At 37.2% G+C, this 21,597-nt stretch overlaps 1 protein-coding gene across 1 annotated transcript in view; it reads right to left on the bottom strand.

The window, feature by feature from the left end:
• LOC140153760 (low-density lipoprotein receptor-related protein 1-like) overlaps positions 1 to 21,597 on the bottom strand; it is a 228,719-nt gene that overhangs the window by 55,590 nt on the left and 151,532 nt on the right. Inside the window, 19 exon segments of the mRNA XM_072176614.1 lie at positions 4,023 to 4,265; positions 5,082 to 5,141; positions 5,144 to 5,277; positions 5,723 to 5,870; positions 7,230 to 7,279; positions 8,295 to 8,482; positions 9,225 to 9,436; positions 10,240 to 10,353; positions 11,075 to 11,206; positions 12,799 to 12,927; positions 13,172 to 13,288; positions 13,681 to 13,800; positions 15,743 to 15,880; positions 17,231 to 17,356; positions 18,436 to 18,570; positions 18,750 to 18,914; positions 20,032 to 20,145; positions 20,841 to 20,960; positions 21,423 to 21,554. Coding sequence (XP_072032715.1) covers positions 4,023 to 4,265; positions 5,082 to 5,141; positions 5,144 to 5,277; positions 5,723 to 5,870; positions 7,230 to 7,279; positions 8,295 to 8,482; positions 9,225 to 9,436; positions 10,240 to 10,353; positions 11,075 to 11,206; positions 12,799 to 12,927; positions 13,172 to 13,288; positions 13,681 to 13,800; positions 15,743 to 15,880; positions 17,231 to 17,356; positions 18,436 to 18,570; positions 18,750 to 18,914; positions 20,032 to 20,145; positions 20,841 to 20,960; positions 21,423 to 21,554 — 2,577 coding nt within the window.

Here is a 21,597-nt window from a genome sequence, read left to right on the forward strand (position 1 = left end):
GATTAGAAATTGATATTTTTGAAATTTAACAGATCTCAAAAGTAAATTGTATAAATCTAGTGATATGTACTTAAAGTGTATGTAGCTGGAATGAAAAGCCGTCCATATGAAAATTTGACCTTTCAGTATTGAAGATATAGATTTTTCACCAAAACACCTAAGGTCTTTTGGGGGAAAAATCTATATCTTCACTATGAAAGGTCAAATTTTCATATGGACATTTTCATTCCAGCTACATACACTTTAAGTACATATCACTAGATTTATTAAATTAACTGTAATATGTCAAAAAATAAAAAATTCAATATGCATAATTTACCCTAAATTTTTATTGTATCGCTGAATTTAAAAAATCAAAATTATTTTATATCAGAAGGACATTCCTCGTATTCAAAATGCAATTTGGTATGTCTGATGTGCTCTCAGGTCCGACAAAAATACTGTGCAAAGGTGGGTGACCAACCCCTTAAAATACAACACAGAAAACATCAAACATGTATACTTTAAAATATACATAAAAGCCATAATGTTTTTACCAATATACACATACTAGCTAGGCTAAAATAAATTAAAATAACATAAGATTGTTACATTGCAAAAAGATGCATATAAGAGTAAGATAATGTTTAAATTACGCCTACCCCATATTATTAAAGCACACATCCCAACTATACTTGCAAAAAAGATATGGGGAAGAAATGGGCAAAAAACTATATAGATCCAGCAAATGTCTCGAAAGATATGAGAATACATGTAGTCAAAGACAATAACGCACAGAACCTTTTCACAGCCAGACAAATTAATGTCCAGTTACCTTTCCCGAGAGGAGCTACTTGGGAGAGTCGAAAGTATGAAGAAGAAATGACCATTGAAATGTTGCATGATATTGTTGCTAATTCTCTGTCATTCAAGCATCCCCTGCTCATTGATGACATGAATTTGTATGAGCTTGTAAAAATTAAGCTTTCAAGACTGAAGGAGATTTATATGAACACTTTTGCAGATACTTGCAGGGTTAAAGCAAAATAAAAAATCACCAAATGTTGATAAAAGTTGTCTGAGGAAATATCCGTTTCAAGTAGAAAAAGAGGTCTACTGGGCACAGTACACCTATGACATGGCCCGGAGGGGTTCTCCCAGTTAAAGGTATCTGAGGGATGTGCCACGGTTTTGGGGGTACCTTAGCAATTTTGGTATGTCGATTGGTGGGTTTGCAGTGGAGACAATACACCAAATTGGGTGCATTAAGGCAAAAGTGCCCATAAGAGCGCCAAATTAGGACAAATTTGTGTGCTTTTTGGGTGTTTTTTGTGAAAAATTGGAATACTATAGCTGTAACTTTAATAAGGTGTCATTTTAAAATTGAAAATGTATCCACATTTCACTATTAACTCCATTTATAGTGGCATCATCTATGTGGTTTATTCATGGCAGCGATTTAAACAATATAAATCCTAAAGTGAGACATACATTGAATTTTGAACATATGTGATAATAACTGCCAATACTGTATAGAAGGAAATATTTTCCGAACTCAAATTTAAATTCACATACTAAGTGTTCTTAGGGTAATTTTTAACCTTAATATTGCGTTCATTCCACAATAATTTTAAGGATGTGTACTATTTTTAAGACTTGTAAAAAGCTGGAAATATCTAAATTGTCATATTAAATGCCAGCTATGGCAACACCCATATGGCTTAGAAATAACACTGACCATCCCAGATGATCAAATTGAATATGAAATTAACTTTCTTTCTAAAAAGATATGTTCCGTATGAAGGTGAAGTTTCATTTTCATATCTTTTAACTTAGGGCGAGACTTATGTTGAATTTTGAAAAAATAGGAAAATATCTGGCAACACTGTATAAACGGATGTTTTACCCCCCACCCCCAAATCAAAATAACTTTTTCATAAGGCCAATGTATTATCTCAACATGACGAGGTTGATGTTTCTTTCTTTATTATAGAAATGCAAGTTGGTATTTTTATGACTTGTAAAAAGTTGAAAATATCCACACCTCACAATTAAACCCCAATTATGGCAACACCCATGTGGTTTATCTGGCAACACTGTATAAACTGATGTCTTAACCCGACCCCCAAATCAAAGTAACTTTTTCATAAGGCCAATATATCATCTCAACATGACGAGGTTGATGTTTCTTTCTTTATTATAGAAATGCATTTTGGTATTTTTATGACTTGTAAAAAGTTGACAATATCCACAAATCACAATTAAACCCCAATTATGGCAACAACCATGTGGTTTAGAACAACACTGACCATTATAACTGATCAAATTTGATATGAATAAAAACTCTCTTTCTAATAAATGTTCCTTGAAAGGATGATGTTTCATTTTCACATCATTTAACTTAAGGTGAGATTTGTGTTGAATTTAGAAAAATAGGAAAATGTCTGGCAACACTGTATATACAGATGTGTTTTCCCCAAGCTCAAATGTAACTTTTTCATAAGACCAATGTATCATCTCAACATGCTGTGGTCGATGTTGAAATCGGAACACTACCATATGGTTTATGAGCTATACAAAGTTGGTATATTTTCATACTTTGAAAAATTGAAAAACACCCTATTTCAAATAAATGGTATAACCCACCCTGACATCTGGTGATTATTTTTATACTTTCATTGCGGCATCTAAGGTTTGACCTATTCATACCTTATAAAGAAAAAAATCATATTTATAATGTGTATATTAGTAACACTGGCTTCAAAACTTGACAATTTGACTGCTGAAAAATGCAAAAATTGTGAAAATAGGCCTAAAATTGAAATTTGCCTGTTACCATGGCAGCGGGGATATTTTTCGAACTTTATCCCATGTGTGTTAGTTTGAGGTCAAGGTCCATCAAATATGAAAGTATAAAGAAAATCTATTTTTGACCGTGGCAATTATATTCTCAAAAATAACAGATAGTTCCTCTTAAGGGTAGACGAGGTATTGTTGGTCGAAGAAACCTAAAAATCAATTTTCATTATCTAGATCAATATATTATTGAAAATTAACACCTTGATGTTTTGCAAAAGCTCATTCTACAAATCGTATACTTTGCAAACTTGCTTAATTTATTGTTTTTAATTAGTTATGTACGTTTTATAAAAGTGTTGTTGTTTCAGCCCTCTTTACAACGTAACTCAAGAACCGCAGCACCTATAAAAGTATATCTGTGATATTTTAATTCTTCTACACGCTCGCTATGAATTGAGCAATGCAGTTTTTGCCAAAGTTCACTACCATTCGTAAGATACTGTGAACTACCAAATCACAACAGTTTAAAATAATTAATAACCTTAAAGAAAGGAGCATGCTGAAATATAAAAAAGCAATATGAAATGCAACAAGGATAATAAAATCCGACAAGACAGCCTTTTGAGATTTGATATTATGTGATGCCGATGATATGGCAACAATTATTATCATTAGACAAACAATATTGGAGATATTTTTGATGGATTTGATGGAATACCAACAACCTTTTGTCACCAAATCCATAGTTGTTTACTTTATGACAAAATCCTGACAAAAGATCTACTCTTTAATCCAAACTTGTTACATACAGCAACCAGATCTGCCCACCATTTCTGAAGGCACTGCTACCAAAGCCATTTGTAGAGCTACCCGTTCCAGCTACCCGTTCCAGCTTGTCCATGCCTTGTTCCAGCTTGTCCATGCCTTGCCATACTGGCAGGACCTTCATCCACACTGCAGTTCACGTTTGGAATAGCCTACCAGATGGAGTAGTCAAGAGACATATCTGACAACGACACACCATCCTTCAAGAGTGCATAAGCATCTTATTTCATGTGTCTGATGCTTTACTGTACCCCTTCACTCTAGTTTTATGACGTGAACCACTGATTGACCCATGTGGTTTTCTTTTATACTACCTAGGTGCCTATATAATTTCTTGACCTAGCTGTGTCACTCCTCATGGTCTATTGTTCACTCTAGCATTTTATTTAAAAAACAAAACAAAACAAAAAAAAACTTACGACAATGATCAGGTTCATCTGAGCCATCACCACAGTCGTCCTCTCCATCGCAGTGCCACCAGAAAGGAATACATTTGTCGTTGTCACAAACAAACTGACTTGCAGAACAGTTAGACACGCACGTGCTTTCATCGGCAGATAGGTAAAAATTGTTAGGGCATGCGCATGTTATACTGTTCTGTTCGTTCAGTAGGCACAGGTTGCTGCACCCACCATTACCATTAATATTACACGGATCAGGCCCTGAAAGGAAACAAGCAAATTAAGTGTGAGTCACTTTCCTGAAAATCTTAATTCTTTAAACCAACTGTCCTGTAAGTTTGGCACTTCGAAAGTGAGGTCTTGAATCATCTTCTTCTTCCTCCAATATAGTACAGTCAGTGGCGTGCGCAGCACATTGAAAGTGGGGGGGCAGGTTGTTCAGTTCCCCCGAATGGAGTCTGATTTAGGTGTGTAAGGTGCGGTTTTAGCATTTTCCCCCCGAATTTCCCCCGAATGACCAACAAAAGTGGGGGGCACATGCCCCCCCTGCTCCCCCTTTGCACACGCCAGTCCGCACATAGCGTATAATCATACTTTTTGCAAGGTGGTTGCAGGAAATTTAGCGGATCTCATTAGAAGCTATGAACATTGCCAAAGAATCACATGATCCTGGCATGATCCCGTTGTGATGAAAAGGGTGCGTATCTGCAAGTGCAGAGCTTCAATGGTAGGAAGGGTAAAGAGTCACTTTGCATACAATAGTATTTGAATCTCATTGGGTAGTTACATTTAAATTCCACACTCCCCCTGTGGAAGATTTAGCTAAACAATTCCACAGTGGGAGTGGGAGTGGGAGTTTTGAATGGAATACACAATTGGGTAACTTACAATACTCGCTCCAGTTGTGGAAGATATAGGTAAAGCCATTATAAAGAGGGAGGATGGGTTTCAAAATGATTAACCCTGGGGCCCTTCATGTTTGCATGTTTTAAAAGCACTTAGTAAGCACATATGCCAACTATCGATTTTTTACGGTATATGAACATAGATTAATGTATTGACAATAATCATACTTACTAGCTGGTTGTCTAAGTGGATGCACTACATGAATATCCATAGGTCTATATAGCGTATTGCGATAATCGTGCAGTTAGCTCCAGTGTGTTTATGCGCTTTGCTAACGGTACGATTCTCCCAGTCGGTCCAATAAACCCAATCTTCAAATAGAGTGATGGCAAACACGTGAGGAATTTGTTGACTGATCACTACATGTCTGCAAAAACAAGATAAACATCACATTTCATATCTATAAGTTCAACCATCTGAGATTTACGACTTCTAATCATCAATGAATCAATCAAATTAAACCAAATCAATAAAAAAAACATACCCTACAAGTTTGCAAAAAATGAAATTTCAGATCCACAATCCATCACAGCCCATCGTTGAGCCTGACAGAATTTCCTTCAATAAAATCTGTGCAATTGCTCTCCTCATACCCTATTTCTACAAAACAGACATTTCACCTAGGGTTTAAAAGTTTCAAATAGCTGGAGAATCACAACAAGTAGATGGCAGATACCTAGCTACCAGGCAATTGGCTTAAATAAAACCCAAAGTGCACTAAACCATGTTGACAATGAAATGCTGTGGATATTTTACTGTTTTTTGTTTCTTTCAATTAGTAGCTGGTGGTACATGGTTGTAGGGAAACCTACCTATTTTCTCCCATGAAATCTGCAAACTCAATCCTATCTTGTCTAGCGTCAGCCCAGAAGATTCTTTGAGTACTGTAATCCACAGCTAATCCATTAGGCCATTGAATTTTGTTGACAACTATCTTCATCTGATTAGTTCCATCCATACCTAAACAAAAAGAAGTAGTAGACGGTGACATATGCCAACACATCCAGGGTACATTCTGGAGGCTGTAGATTATTGGGTTTCACAGGGTTGCCAAAAAATTTCAGCCCAAATTGCGAGTCAAATAATTGGGAAAGTCACCCAATTTTTCTCTTTACCATTGGTTTCTATGGGGCAGGAAACTATCAGAAGTTGTGTGAGCCAATGTTGAAAAGTCACCCAATTTTTTTCTTAACCATTGGTTTCTATGGGACAGGAAATTGTCATAAGTCGCGGGAAAAATGGTCAAAAGTCACCCAATTGGGCTACCAAATCGCAGGTTTGGCAACCCTGGGGCTTCACATTGGGCTATTCCAGTTGAAATCCATAAACCCCCTATGGAAGACATGACGTTAATCACAGACAGTGTGAATTTCAAATGGGGTTGCCTGAACCCCTATGGACAGGGAGTGTGGATTTTAAACAGGGGTTACCTGAATGGGTAACTCCATTAGAAATGTACACCTCCTGTGTGGGAGATTGAAGTCATGTTTTCCAAAGGGGGTGTATAGGCTTCAACTGGAATAGCTCATTTGCCTACCAACATTGGTTGTTGAACCATCAAGAACTAGAATTAATGCTATTTCTTGAAATAAATATGCTCATCAGTTTGAGAGCTGCTGGCAGGTTGTACATTTCCATGGATATTCATTTGATGAATTGGTGTGAACGATACAACACACGCTGACGTGCTTTTTGTCTTGTATTTTTCACAATATGTTTACTTCATTATATTTTTGAGTTAGGTTACTATCAGAATCAGTGTTTTCCCTCTTTTGACCCATGCAAATTAATAACAGCAGAAGAATGTGTTAAGCTGAATTTGTACTCGATCACAGAAAAAGCAATGGGCAATCATAGAATTTTGCGATGCATTGCTAATCGCTTTCGCATTTATACTAATCACAGCGATTTTGATTGCAAATAACAATTAAAATATCCAAAATGCCCCAAAATTGCTGTCAATAAACTCTGAATAGTTGATTATCAAGAAAAGTTAAATGGCAAAATACATCCAGTTGACTGGCAATGATTGGCTGAGATAGATGCATTCACCTGACAAGTGATATCGCTTGCGAGTTGAAATTTTTTCAACTTGCAAAATCAACATCGTTTTTGCATAAGCGACGGGTATCGATCGATCACCTCGACGCTTTCAAAACTTACAGAGCATACCTGAGAATCTTTTTTCTTCAAAAGCGATCGAGTATAAATTCAGCTTTACTTTGAATGTATATGACACTCATAAAAGTAGACACCAAGATTGTCAAAGTGCAGATATTGTAAATATTCTTTGCTCCTGAAATCAAAGCCTATACTCACTTGCACGGCCTATATGTGGAGAAACTCCCCAGTCTGTCCAGAACAGCAAACTGCAATTACAATTAAACTCACTTAGTTACTTCAATAACAACAATTTCCTTTCCTCGGCATTCACAAATTTCTACTCAATGGACTCCCGAGCTTTCAAATTTTGGAAGAATATTTTATTTGGACAGATGTTTTAATTGACATGATTCCTATTCCAAAATAGCAGAGAACAAAATTTTTAAGATACAATTTTACGATACTTATTGAAAAATATTACTTGGTTTTTAGATAAATGGCCCAAGACATTAAAGGGGTGTGGTCCAATTTTGTCATGTTCTGTTTTATTAGACTGAGGCCTACCATTTAAAACAATATGTTTTCAAATTGTGAGTTGTAGTTCTCCAGCGGTTTTGATATGAGAAGCAAACATGTGTATAACAATGCCCCATATGATAAATTTTATTCAGCTTATATAAGGCGGAAAAATAATACTCATAACACTGTGTATTGATAAAGAATGGCGTGCACACAGTTGGGCACAGTGTTTATGCTAGTTATGTATTGCGTAATGCGTGACTGACGCTTGTGTATGTGAATATATGCGAGCGAGAGTACTATATTGACATGCGCAGTAAGGCGAATAATTTTTGCCTTACATAAGCCTAACAAAATTTAGTACATACTTCTGGTTGTGGTTACCAAAATTCACCATGTTTTTGCTTACACCATCTATCTAAACAAAACATATATGGGGCAACAAGAAAAATATGAGCTTTCTTACGACACCTAAATCTCAGTTTTTATGAAGAAAAATTGGGGGTGAGGTTGTCGATCAGATCACACAAACCTTTAACTTTACTTCTTTTTTTATACAATAACAATCATTAATTCAAATATTCACATAACTCCACACATTTAAAATCTCTTACTCTTATTTTCAATTCCATATTTAAATCAATTAAAGGGATAAGATATGGAATAAGACTTCAGACATGTTTTATTTGCAAAAACAATAACACTGGTTTAATCATAAACATTCAGAGTTATTTTGATCATGAGTTTACATGGTTCACTTACCCAGCACTTGGTTCCACCACAATGGCCCTTGGTTCATCCAAGTCTTCAGTGATAAGTTTTTTACGATATGACCCATTCAGCTTGGACACCTCAATCACATCTAGGCCTTTGTCACACCAGTAGAGATTGCGACCGATCCAATCCACTGCTAAACCATCCGGGTTCAGAACCCCTAAACTATGCAACACCTGGAGAAACATGGACAAAATTCCACTTATATTATTTCCAGATTTCCGACTTGCCTGCATGTGTGATTTTAATAATGAAACAATTCAAAACAGACATTTTGATATTGACTACCGATTTTCCCTCACATCGACGCCCAATGGTGTTGCATTTTCTGAAAGGGGGCATTAAGCATGTTGATTAATTAATTAACCCTAATTGGACTGAGTGTTACAAAATATACTACAGCATGAAGCTCCTGGCAGCCAAAGCATGCTGACGGGCAATATGGAAAAGGGGTGTAGATTTCAAATTGAATCGCACATTCAGGTAACCCCATTTGAATTTCACACCCCCTGTGTGGGAGATTAATGTTGTATCTTCCATATGGGGTGTATGGATTTCAACTGGAACAGCCTAATGTTAGAAATAAGGCAGACTTCAGGCTAACTCCTGTGAGAGGGTCCCTACATTTTTACACCAATCGGGCGTCCTTGCAAATGTTACATGTACAAATGCACATTAGTTATATTGTTGAGCACATCTCTGATCTCAGCACACATTGAGAGTTGACATAAATAAATACAAATCCTGCTCGGAAAATATTAAACCGATCACGCTAAACAGTGTTGTTACTAAGCAGCTAGTCACTCATCTAGGAGATTCTGTAAAGTATGCAAATGCTTTGACACAATACCTGGCATGAACATCTGTGTCCAAGAATTAAATAGAGCAACAGTAGTAAGTATGTACAAGTGCACCTACCGTCTTTTCCGTTCCTTCCATAGTCATGCAGCTAATACGGCTATCCTGTTGCGTCACATCCGACCAGTAGATTTTCATATCATGCCAATCAAAATCTAGCGCCACCGCATTGGTCAGATTACCCGCAATCATTGTGTAATTAAGGCCACCGAGGTCTATTGATCTCATGTCGTAGCGATGGGAGAATATCAACCTGGGCTTGGTTTTAATGACTGCAAAACAAACCAAAGAAGGAATAAATTGACAGATTACACATATAAAAAAAATAGACAGGAGTATCAAGAAGTCTTTGAGTGTGAATATTCTAGAATATAATAAAATCATAGGGTTTGGAAATAAAAAATTGCATACCGTAAAACCTTGTCTACAAGCATATATAGTGTTTTTTTATGAAAGCTAATAAATTAATTAGAGACAAGCGTAAATATGCCAATACAATAGATTTGTCTTAAAATAATACTAATTTGTATATGCTTGGATCCGTAATTTATTTGCTCAAACTCCATAATGGCGCCTGGATTAATGTAGTTTTCATTAGAAGCACATGCTTTTAGACAAGGTTTTACAGTATTATGCTATGCTTTAACTTAAATAATTGTCTGATAGCCAATGGTCAGTTTAAAGGCCAAAAATCTAAATTGTATGGTTGCCCTTCCAAAACAAAAATTTTGGAGAGTCGGTAGGTTGCTCCTTTTTTTTCAAGGGCTCTTTCTCCATTTTACTTTAACGTTTTACGGTAAAATTGTGCGTATTTTGACTTAATTTAAATTGAAATATTTCATGTTTTAATCAAATATGCATTTAATAAATAAAATGAGTGGATAACAAATAAAAAATATCTTTAAAAAATTCCCTTAAAAAGGTGATTGGAAAAAAAACCTGATCAAAGATATCTAATTTTTTTGGTTGGTCGTGGATGACAACCAAACATTTTTTTGGCGCTTATCAGGGTTAGCAGATGATTAAAAACTTGCATAAACATGTCACAAAACTTACATGTCCTGATTCAATCCACAGGTCATTCCATCTTCTAGGATAACATATCCTACAGCGCAGTAACAATGGAAGCTTCCCACAGAGTTTACACAGCCCTGGGAGCATGGGAACGTTGATTCACATTCATTAATATCTGCAAAGAAAACACAAAAGCAAAAAGTGTTCAAACCTTTTCTTTGAAAAGTCGAATTCTGCGACTTTTTATTTATAAAAGCATATCAAAAAACATATAATTAAAAAGACATTGAAATACATTAAGATTCTCGCAAAAAATGAAAATATACTAGTGTGTGTGACCTAAATAGTGCCCTCTCCTAATAAAGTTACCCTTACAAAATTGTGTAAGTGAAAACTGTCTATTTTCCCAATTGTGACTTAGGATAATAACTGATTTTGACTTCAGATATACAATGTATTTTTAATGTTTTTAGTGTAAATTCCCTATTTTGATTTTCATTTCACTGTTTTAATATCTGCCCTGGTCAAATCCAGTAAATTAAAAAACTCAAAAACATGAGCAGCTTTGAACACAGGAGGCAGGGAGAGGACACCTAATATCAAATGGATCTCTGGTACAAGCCAGTGTCTATATTTATATGTGGCTAGTCATAGGTAGATGAAAATGAAGATTCAAGTTTTAAATAATACCACTAAAGTTTCTATAATCAATCAATTGTTTATTTCACTTTATGGCGATTGTTGGTCACACATCTTTAGCATTATTGATATTGACCTCTATTCATGAGTTGTGATTCAATGTTTATTCATGGACCTTTGATTTGGTTGACAAGTTTCATCACAGCTTCAAACCCTTAGCATTTACAACCTTTTTACAATGAAAAGAATCCACTCACCTGAACAAGTGTGTCCATCATCATTTAATTGAAATCCATCATAACAAGAGCATTGGAATCCAATTGGATTTAAATCAGTACAATTGTGTTCACAGAAGTGTGTCTTATCATTCTCAAAACATTCATTCACATCTACAGAGAATCAAGATCAAGAAAAAAAGAGAAGAGAGAAAGAGAAATGTGAACCATACAAAGTGCAAAAGAATGTTGTCCTATCAAATTGAATAAAAAACAAATCCGCTACTATCGTCCACAAATGAAACATAGTCTGAAATGTAATTGTGTTTGTTTTTAAAAGGTTCATTTTCTTTTTAAAAAAAAAGAAAAAGTTCCTTAAATCCACAAGAAGCTCCTTTAGCCCATAAATAATTGCTAAACTGTTTGCTTGTATACAGTGAAAAGAAGATTCAATTCATACCACAGAAAGTAAGCATGTTGCCTATGGGTAATTGATGATAAGTAAAGGCGCATTAGCAAACTCAAAAATAGGGCAAATAGCACAAGCGTACACAAAGAGAGTTTGCGGGTAAGCGCTGACAAGTTGAGCACTCCGTGTATGCTCAGATGAGTGATGTCACCATGTTGGAATGTTGTACCGTTGTCAGCTGAATTCAAGTACACTTAGAGGGCTCAGACATGGAACATACCAATCTATATGGGTTATTAATCTATGATTCAAATACTCCCACTACAAATATCTTGACTGATTTCACCTGCCTTGTTCCTCTTTCCCTCCCCATTATCCTATGATGCAGCTGGAAGTCTGGTTGGTTCAAAAATATTATACCCATCAATATCTTAATACTTCTTGGTTAGGAAAATTAGACAATTGAATGCATGCATGCTGAGATATGAATGCATCTACAGCACTTCTTCTTCTTCTTCTTTCGTGTCCTTACATCAAACTGTACTTATCCACTGAGAAACACACTTTTGTGCCCGTTGAGAAAATTGCGCCAGATCGTCTGTCGTCACAGGATCTTCCAAAAACGGGCATTCCAGCAGATGCTGCATCGTCTGTGGCTCTTGTCCACAATCACACATGGTCGGGCCACTGATGTATCCCCATTTGTGAAGGGTATCCTTGCAACGTCCAACACCGGTTCTGAGGCGGTTAAGGCATCTCCAGTTTGCCCAGACTTCGTTTGCTCCTGGAGGTAGTGATTCTGTGGGTTGAATCACCATCTCAGTGGTGACTGCTTCAGATGAAAGCCTTTCTTTCCACATCTGGGTGCGAGCCTCTGATGATGTTGTTTGCAGAGGAGGTACTTGTGATGAAGCTTTTCCTTGACTTCAGCCGTCTGGTTGGTGGTGTGTGGTTGAAGAGGGGGTGTCTTACGTCCGTGGTCTGTTTACTGCGTTCCTCTTTGCTTGCCACAGCTCTCCGGATGTCAGGTGGTGCGATACCTGCCAAGAGGTAGACCTTGTCCATGTTGGTAGGCCTTAGACATCCTGTGATGGAGCGGCAGCTTGCGTTGAGTGCAGAGTCTAGCTTCCTAGCATGTGATGCTAGCCCAGCAGGAGTGAGTGCATTCAACAAACATTCAGGGCAACTGCACCTAATCCATACGATAAAGAAAAAACTATAATTTGCGCTATTTTTAAAGCAAGATTTTCACTGAAAATGTTGGTACATACATCCAAGTAAATGCATCCACCTCCTTGGAAAAAAATGATAAATCCTACGCAATGTCATAAAACCGTCATAGGTGATGTGTACCTACCACAGTTATATTCATCTGAGCCATCTTGACAGTTGTCAAAGTTATTACACAGCAGCTTCCTGGAGATACATTTACCACTGTTGCACCTGAATTCAGATTCACTCTTACACGGACCTGTGTTTTCTGCGGCTGGAGAGAAAATTGACAAGAACATCGTAAGTTAACATTATTGGTGAAAAATACTTTTGTATAGATAGTAAAAAAGCTAGTCATTGCACACATTTTAACCTGATTTTGAAGTGCAGACCTTAATTAATTACTTTTCAATTAAGAAAAATAGATTAAAAGTGCGTACAAAAATCTATTCTCATTGACTGCTTCGAAAAATGAAAAAATGCTTCTCCTGCAAAAGTGATTAAATTTAATAACTTACTACAATTATGTTCATCAGAGTTGTCATGGCAATCATTATCAGAGTCACACTTCCAATCTAAAGGTATGCACCGACTATTGTCACATAAAAATTGGCCACTGGCGCATGTTGGATATACTGCAAGTATAACAATGTAAAAAGGGGAAAGAAACAAATCAACAATGATTATTTGTTACCTTGAAACATGTTAGCTTCACTGTACAATAATACACATATTAAGATGGGATATAGCTTGAAGTAAACAGGTGCTGAGTGAGAGATTCTGTTGAGATATCAACAATCATAATGTCTGCAAAACAAATGCAGTGATTTATAATGTGCTGCCCAAACCAACAAGCCTTGGCACACTTTACAGAGAATTTGCTGACCACTGCGGCCTAAGACACACCATATAGAAACCATTTAGCATCACAAACCTGGAAGCACAAACCCTACATCTACTACAGTAAACCATCACAGCCAGGATCAGGAGTAGAAAAATATTAAAATGAAGGATCATGTCAACTTACCACAGTCTGATGGTTCATCCGAGCCGTCCCCGCAATCGTTATCATGATCGCATTTCCATGAACTCTGAATACAACGCTGGTTTGCACAGGCAAATTCACTTTCCAAGCACTGAGGTGGAGCTATGTGAAGTAAGTAGTATTTCATTGTTAGATATCAAGTCAAGAGACATTTAAGAAGGGTTGAACATCACACAGAGAGTGTCAGAGCCTTTTAAAGCACATACTTGCTGAGTCACACACAAGATTATTTGATTTGATAAATTAACTTGATAAATCTATTCAGTAACATCAGTGCCAGTTCACTAGACATAACAACTTGGAAGTTGCTTTGAATTAGGTAAGGGTCAGATCAACACAACACTGACAAGCATCTGCCACTCTTTAATTTTTTATTTTTTTATTCGGGTTGTGACAACCCTGGATAACCCAAGAAAGCCTCTATTGAAGCTTATTTCCATTGGGGTCCATTTGAGCGCCGGGACGGGTTAGGAACAGTCAGGGGTTAACACCCTACTCTTTTGAAACTGGCTGCGAGATACATGTACAGGTATGCCTCTCTGCACACGGGACCGACGGCTTAACGTCCCCTCCGAAGGATTTGAGTACTTTCATGATTCATTTACCCAATTCTAAATGAACCATGGGGAGAGCGGAAGTCTGAATTTAATCTACAGATGTTGCTAATTAATTTCAGACTTTTTTTCCAAGTCAATATCCCAGCAAATCGCCACCGCTGAATCGAACCGGGACCTCATGCACTAAAGGCAAGTACCTAACCATTGCGCATACGCTCTCCCTAAATAGCATTTAGTCCCAACACCCATGACATGCATAACAATTTTTTTTTTTTTTTCTAACTTCTTACACCATTGCACACAAAATTAGCCTACAAAATAGAAAGTTGTATAACCACTAAAAAAACATGGCCAGCAACATGCTCATAACATAGCAGAAGTCGTCATTTTTGGAGCACAAATCAGGCATCTACAATGATAAGTGCCGACTTAATCTCATAATGCTACAATGGGCTATACCATCCATACAACCCTATGGAAGACATGAGCTTAATCTCACACGCAGGGTGTATTGATTTCAAATGGGAGTCACCCATTCAGGTAACTCCATTTGAAATTAACACTCCCTGTGTGGGAGATAAATAGAGACTGACCGATCAGATCGGTAGCTTCCGTATCGGGCCGATTATTAGCTTATCGGTAGTGATCTGCATCGGTCGATTTTTCCTTCATCCGCCGATGTAATGCACCGATCACCCAATATCATGAAAGTAATTGTTGAAGCTTAACAAGTATTCATTTATTGGTATATTTCTTTGAATTAGACTAGTTAAATCAAGCGAAATTTAGCAAAAGAACAAGCTTTGTAGGCGATAAACATATAAAATCATACCGTGATTCAGGCACGCAGCTGAGATAATCAGGTAATTCCCGCATGCACATTACAATTGTAGTTCTTACTTCCGGGTTACACACATGCGTACGGGCCGCGTGCAAAACTCAACACTTCCGGGTTACACACGTGCGTGTCAGATTGCAGAGAGCTACGGGCCGCGTGCAAAACTCACCACTTCCGGGTTACACACATGCGTGTCAGCTACGGGCCGTGTGCAAAACTCACACTGACTGATTCGATGGACTGGGACATCGGGGGGAAAGGTAAATTGAGCTTATAATAATCATGGTCAAATTCAGTATTTTAAATGCATATGGGAGTGTGTTTTTTTTGTGCTCAGAGCATACATAATTATGGTAATACTTTGCGTACAAGTACCCTTTCAACATACGGGTGAAATTTACTCACGGTGATGGCAGCCATTGTTTACATTTGGGGAACTGGTAATCGGCGATCGGCGATCGAATCGGCAGATCAAAGAGATAATTGATCGGCCAATCGGCCGATTCAGATAAGGACCTGATCGGTCAGTCTCTACAGATAAAGGTCATGTCTTCCATAGGGTTGTATGGATTTCAACTGGAAAAGTGCCAGACTCATGACAATACATCATAAGTACTATAAGGTCTATCCACACTAGAATCATACTTACCACAACCACTGTCTCCGAAGGTTGCTTCCTCGTCCGATGCGTCCCCACAATCATTATCACCATCACACACCCATGACATTGGGATACAGCGGCGCTGGGCCAGACAGCGGAATTGGTCCCCCTGGCATGTGACATTGTCTGCAAGATAATAATTGTCTTATCTGTATAGTCATTTATCACTTAATGCTGACAGACTTCAAGGTAACATGAAGGAGAAAGCCAGGGAGTTAAGTTAATTGGACGATAGGTGTTCACAGAGCAAATTGAGCATTTCAACAGCTAGGTTCGTTGTTGGAAAAGTATTATTACTGAATAAAACTTTTCGTCAGGATTAGCTCTGAATTCTTCAGGACAAAACTATTAGGATTTCTACATGTAGACAGCCCTTATATACAGAGTGTCATTGTGGGCTGCCCTTTGCCCAATGATATATAGTATATTGCCCCTTATCTACCAATGAGATGGTGGCTCTGAAAAGAGCCTTGTAGTGGGTGCCCCTATTTTACTGAGGATTTATGTGAGGTGCCTCTTGCCCATTGATAGTTTTGTGGCTCTGAAACGAGGCAAGCTAGTTCCCCCATGTCATACACCTTCAATTTCTGAACCGCTGAGCCAGCACAATTTAGAGGCAGCAATTGTTGCACAGTTATACCCAATCAATAAGCCAAATCGCTATTGTAACTTCCGGTTTTTTTAGGACACTTTGCCCTTTGACTTATCTGGAAAATTCAGAAAAATTCGGGTTTTGTGCGTACAAAATATAATTTAAAACGTGTTACTAGAATAAAAACAAACTTAAAAAACATTATTATTAAATAAATTAATTATTTAAATATTTTTAATGATAACATTATGACAATAATAAATAAATTATTAATAATTACAGCAATTTTCCTGATAGGTCAAAGGACAAAGTGTCCTAAAACTGCAAAAACTGTCCCACAATGCATTGCAAACTTCCAATGCCGATTGGGCTTATTATACATATGTATTTATTCAATCACCTAAACCACTAACAGGTGTGTTACTTACTGCCCTTACTATATATGCATCCTTAACCATGTGACATGGGGATGATTTGAAGTGACTTCTACTTGAGATGAGTCTGCTATTTAGTCCTAACTATTATGTGAAATAAGACATATGTAGGAGCCGACAAGTGCATCGTTTTTATATGGATGTACACATGTGGAATGGTGTACCAATTATCAAAACATTCCTTATATTATCCTCTACTTAAAAGTAACATTTCATAGCATTTGGTGATATGCAGTGGCAGAACCAAATTTTTTTTCAGGGGGGGTGGGGGTTGAGGAAAAGTGAATTTCAGGGTGGGTCAAAAATCATGAAATTTCTGCAAAATAGTCGCAATTTTAATTTTTTTTACTGGGTGGGGGGAATTGCAGGAGAGCAACATCTCTGACTGGTGACATTTCCCCTATGCTCTCCCCCGTAGCACTGCCACTGGTATATAAGATGTGAACTTACGGCAATTCCTCAGGTCGTGTTCATCTGAATGGTCTCCACAGTCATTGTCTCCATCGCACACCCAACGCTTCGGGATACAGTGGCCATTGTTGCAACGGAAATTATCTGAGTCACAAGAAGTAGGATCTAGCAACAAAAATAATCAAGAGGTTTATTCTTCCATTGATAAGCCCAATGGTTAGGAATATAAAGGTTGTAGGCAAAGCAGAATGTAAAATGATCCTGATTATTTATCATTTGAATTACAAACTAAGCACCTTATAAGCCACTATCAGGACAGCCGGGGCTGACACTTTGCACTCAATGTTTGTCTGTAGTTATTTTGTTTTCATATCCCTTTATCTCAAGCAGTATGTGCAAGTTAGTTAAGCCCTTCCACATCTTGATGGTCACATCCAATATTTTGACCCCGTCCCATAAGCAGACCTGACATTTACAGATAGTAACCATCGGCAACAGGAGGAATCTTCTTCATAATGGTTTAGTGGAAGCCCCACTTTTGGTTCAAGTTCTTTAGGGAATTAGTCAAGGTTAAATTATTGTAAATGTAATTTCTGTTCTGTCTGTCATCACAGTAACAGGTGTAAGTCAGTTCTTCTGTGGCGAACTGGGAATGCAGGGCTTCCTGTTTAACATGAAGTTATATAACATAATACTTGTCTTCATTGCTGAGGAACAAAGTGGTCATATACTTGTTTAAGTGGTCATATAATTGTTTCTGTACATAACAGAAATAATTGGGATCAAGTGACAAATCTTCACCAGCATGTCAGAGTAAGACTAAGTGCTAAGGCTGTACAAATTTAATTTGTTTTGTCTTGAAATTATTTAGTCACATAATAGGCTATGTGGATCTGGAAGGCCTGATAAGTTAGGGTGGGACTATATTGGCGATTCCAGTTGAAATACATACACCCTATGGAATTCATAAAAATTTTTCACACAGTTTCAAATAGAGCTATATCTAAATGAGTAACTCCGGTCCAGTTGATATCTACACCCCTTGTGTAGGAGATTAATAAGGTCATGTCTTCCACAGGGGGTGTACGGAGTTTAACTGGAATAGGCCAATATAAATGATAACATTGGTCTATATCATCAACAAAAGTTCCACTGTAATAATACAGTGGACAACATAATGGTAGAATGGTAGTCTAAACCAGCCAGTTGTTTTTCCTTTTAGATAAAATTCAAAATCAAGTTACCTTTACTGGCACAATCTTTTTCATCTAAGCCATCAGTGCAGTCCTCATCGCCATCGCACACCCAAGACCTCCTGATACAGCGACCAACAGAGCATGCAAATTCACCATCCTCGCATGTTGGCATGGCAGGTTTGTCTGCAAGGTTAATTAACAACAGTTGTAATGTTATGCACTCTATTTCAGCAGATCTATTAGAGATCCCTGAGAATTAGCAAAGCAACAATATATATTGTGAATACCCATAAAAACCACAAATATGCTTAGTTTCATTTGCATAGTTCTTGAGGTGTATATGTACATTAAAAATGACGTACCTGTTGTGCAATTTTTCTCATCTGTTTCATCACCACAATCATTTGAACCATCACAAATCCATGTGGGCAGGATACACACGTTGGTTGTATTGCAACTGATGAAATTCACATTATGTGGAGCACCAAGTAGTCCTTCAGCCCATTCACGACAATTCCCTGGATTGGCTACAGGTATTAGAACAATCACAGTCAATCAAACAACATTAACTAACCAATCAATCATTGAAGTCTAATCTATTAACCCTAACCGCCTAAGGGCTTTTTGGCGACGGGAAGGGAAAGAAGGAAGGAATAAAGAGAGAAAAGAAAGAAAGAAGTTGTTTGCTCTGGGTGGGATTCGAACCCGAGACCCCTCGCATGCCAAGCACTGGGTCGGCGACACTTTGGTCTTGGGCTCTGTGCCTATATATCACTTAGGGCGATTGCGTCATCACACCATGTGGGATGCACGCACGAACAGCGCATATATCAAGTAGTATTTTGTAGTATACCATCCTGTTAGGGCTAAATATGATCAAGTATCAATGCATAATCATCATGAAGTGATCGATCAATATTGAAATCAATTAAACAAGTTTTATCAATCAGTGAAATCAATCAATCAAACAAGATCAATATATTTATTTATCAATCACACAAAATCAAGTACAACAATCAGTATTGGAATCAATCAATCAACGTTAGCATCTCTGAATACATTATTTTCAAAATCAACAACACTTTTCAGAGCTAAGTTAAATTTCTATATTTTAAAGACTTCTTCCCTGCATAAGCTGTCTATCTAATTATTATTTTTATATTGTACAATATGTATCTCTCATAAAAAAAAACCGCAGTGATTTATAGTGGTCTACTACACAACACTTCGACGTTGATCCACAAGCCTCAGCACACTTGCTGGGGTCGAAAGAGATCTTAATAAAACTGTCAAATCACTTTGCTTGTGCATCTTCTGTGTTGCCTTCTTGAGTGTTTACATGATACTGTGATCATTATAATAGAATTAACTTGTATTGATGGTACTACCGAACAAGATGGCATGTTTGTAAACATGGACATTGCCCTTTTTTTCATATCTCACATTGTGCCAAAAATGAATTGCGATGCGATTCATATGGCAATATTTCCCTCACTTCAATAACAATCTAGCTATCAAACTGTGTTGCGCCAATCGCCATATTGCTTTGATAACAATATGGTGCTCACAATACCCCTATCCTAAGTACTTCTTTGCCCCTGTCATGTCCCATTTGCCTTACATGAGAAGAAGTATAGTACTTACGACAGTCAATTTCATCAGAAGCATCCCTACAATCCAGCTGATGGTTACATCTGGAGTTTGGTCCTGCACATTGCCCATTCTTGCATACATAATGACCTTTATTACAACTACCAGCTGCAAACAAGTAAAACAAGTCCTTCACTTAATTTTATTTCTAAGTATGTTTACCCATACACACAGTTTTACAAATATACTAACTTAACTCAACTACCGATTCATGACATTAATTTGTCAAATTTCTTTTAATTTCCTGTAAGCGTAAAGTGTATCTGAGAAGGTTAGAATTACATAGAATGAATTATGGGAAATTTGAAGTTCCAAGTGATGCAGATTATCTCTACTACTACTACAAAGTTCTTAGGGTGCAATTCGCAAAGAAAGCATCATTGCGCTTACAATAAAAAACAAATACAGAAGAAAACCAGTGATGAAAAAAGAAAACAGTTCAGAATAAATAAGTTTTGAGTCTCTGTTTGAAAAGAGTGACAGATGGCGAAAGTCTGATTTCTGTTGGTAATGAGTTCCAGCGCTTAACACCAGCTACAGGGAAACAACGATTATGATCTCTCCATTACAAGACCAATATTCTGATGAGGCATATGTGGTATATGGTAATATTTGGTGTCAATAAACGACGCACAATGTGGTCTTTGAACTGAATATTTTGACTTATGATGACAACTTGACAACATCTGATCTTGAAATTTGATGATTGTCAACAATGTAAATTCTACTAGACAACAGCCCTAAAAATAACAGAGTTATTACAATTTCATTTGATCTGTTAATTCTCAATTCATTCAACTTACAGCATTGTTCCTCATCGCTGCCGTCTCCGCAATCATCGACAGAATTACATCGTTTCCTATTTGAAATACACTTGGTTGAGTTCCAACACTTGAAGTACCCAGGGCGACAATCTCTAACATCTAAAAGGAACAAAATTATTGATTGATCATGTGAATAATTTCACTTCTGCGGAGACCCACATAATGGTTCAATAACATGAATGTTTTCCTAATTCTTATTGCAGTTAAATACCAGGGCTGGCATTGCCATTTCAGGCAATAACTTTAATAAATAATGGTATTTTATAGTAGGGAACACACCATATGACATCACAAAGAATGACACTGGGCAATTCCAGTTGAAATCCAGATACCCCCTATGGAAGGCATGACCTTAATCTCTCGCACAGAGGGTGTAGATTTCAAATGGAGTCAACAATTCAGGTAACCCCCTTTGAAGTTCACACTAATTGTATGGAAGATTAAGGTTGTGTCTTCCATAGAGGGTATATGGATTTCAACTGGAATAGCCTGAAACAAATGGTTGAAAGTTTAAAGTTAAAACCCTCCTTTGTGGAGAATGCCATGTGTATGAAAACTTACTACAATATCGAGGGGTCTCGTCTGATGCATCAGGACATTCCGTTTTACCATCACAAGTGAGTTCATACATGCTGCATGTTCCATCATCGCATATGAAGTTCTTCTCACTGGTACATTGGTCTACAGTCGCATCTGCAATTTCATCAATATAAAACACTCAGGTATCAGGGATGAA

Source organism: Amphiura filiformis, chromosome 5 (assembly GCF_039555335.1).
Source record: "Amphiura filiformis chromosome 5, Afil_fr2py, whole genome shotgun sequence".
Classification (NCBI taxonomy): Eukaryota; Metazoa; Echinodermata; class Ophiuroidea; order Amphilepidida; family Amphiuridae; genus Amphiura; species Amphiura filiformis.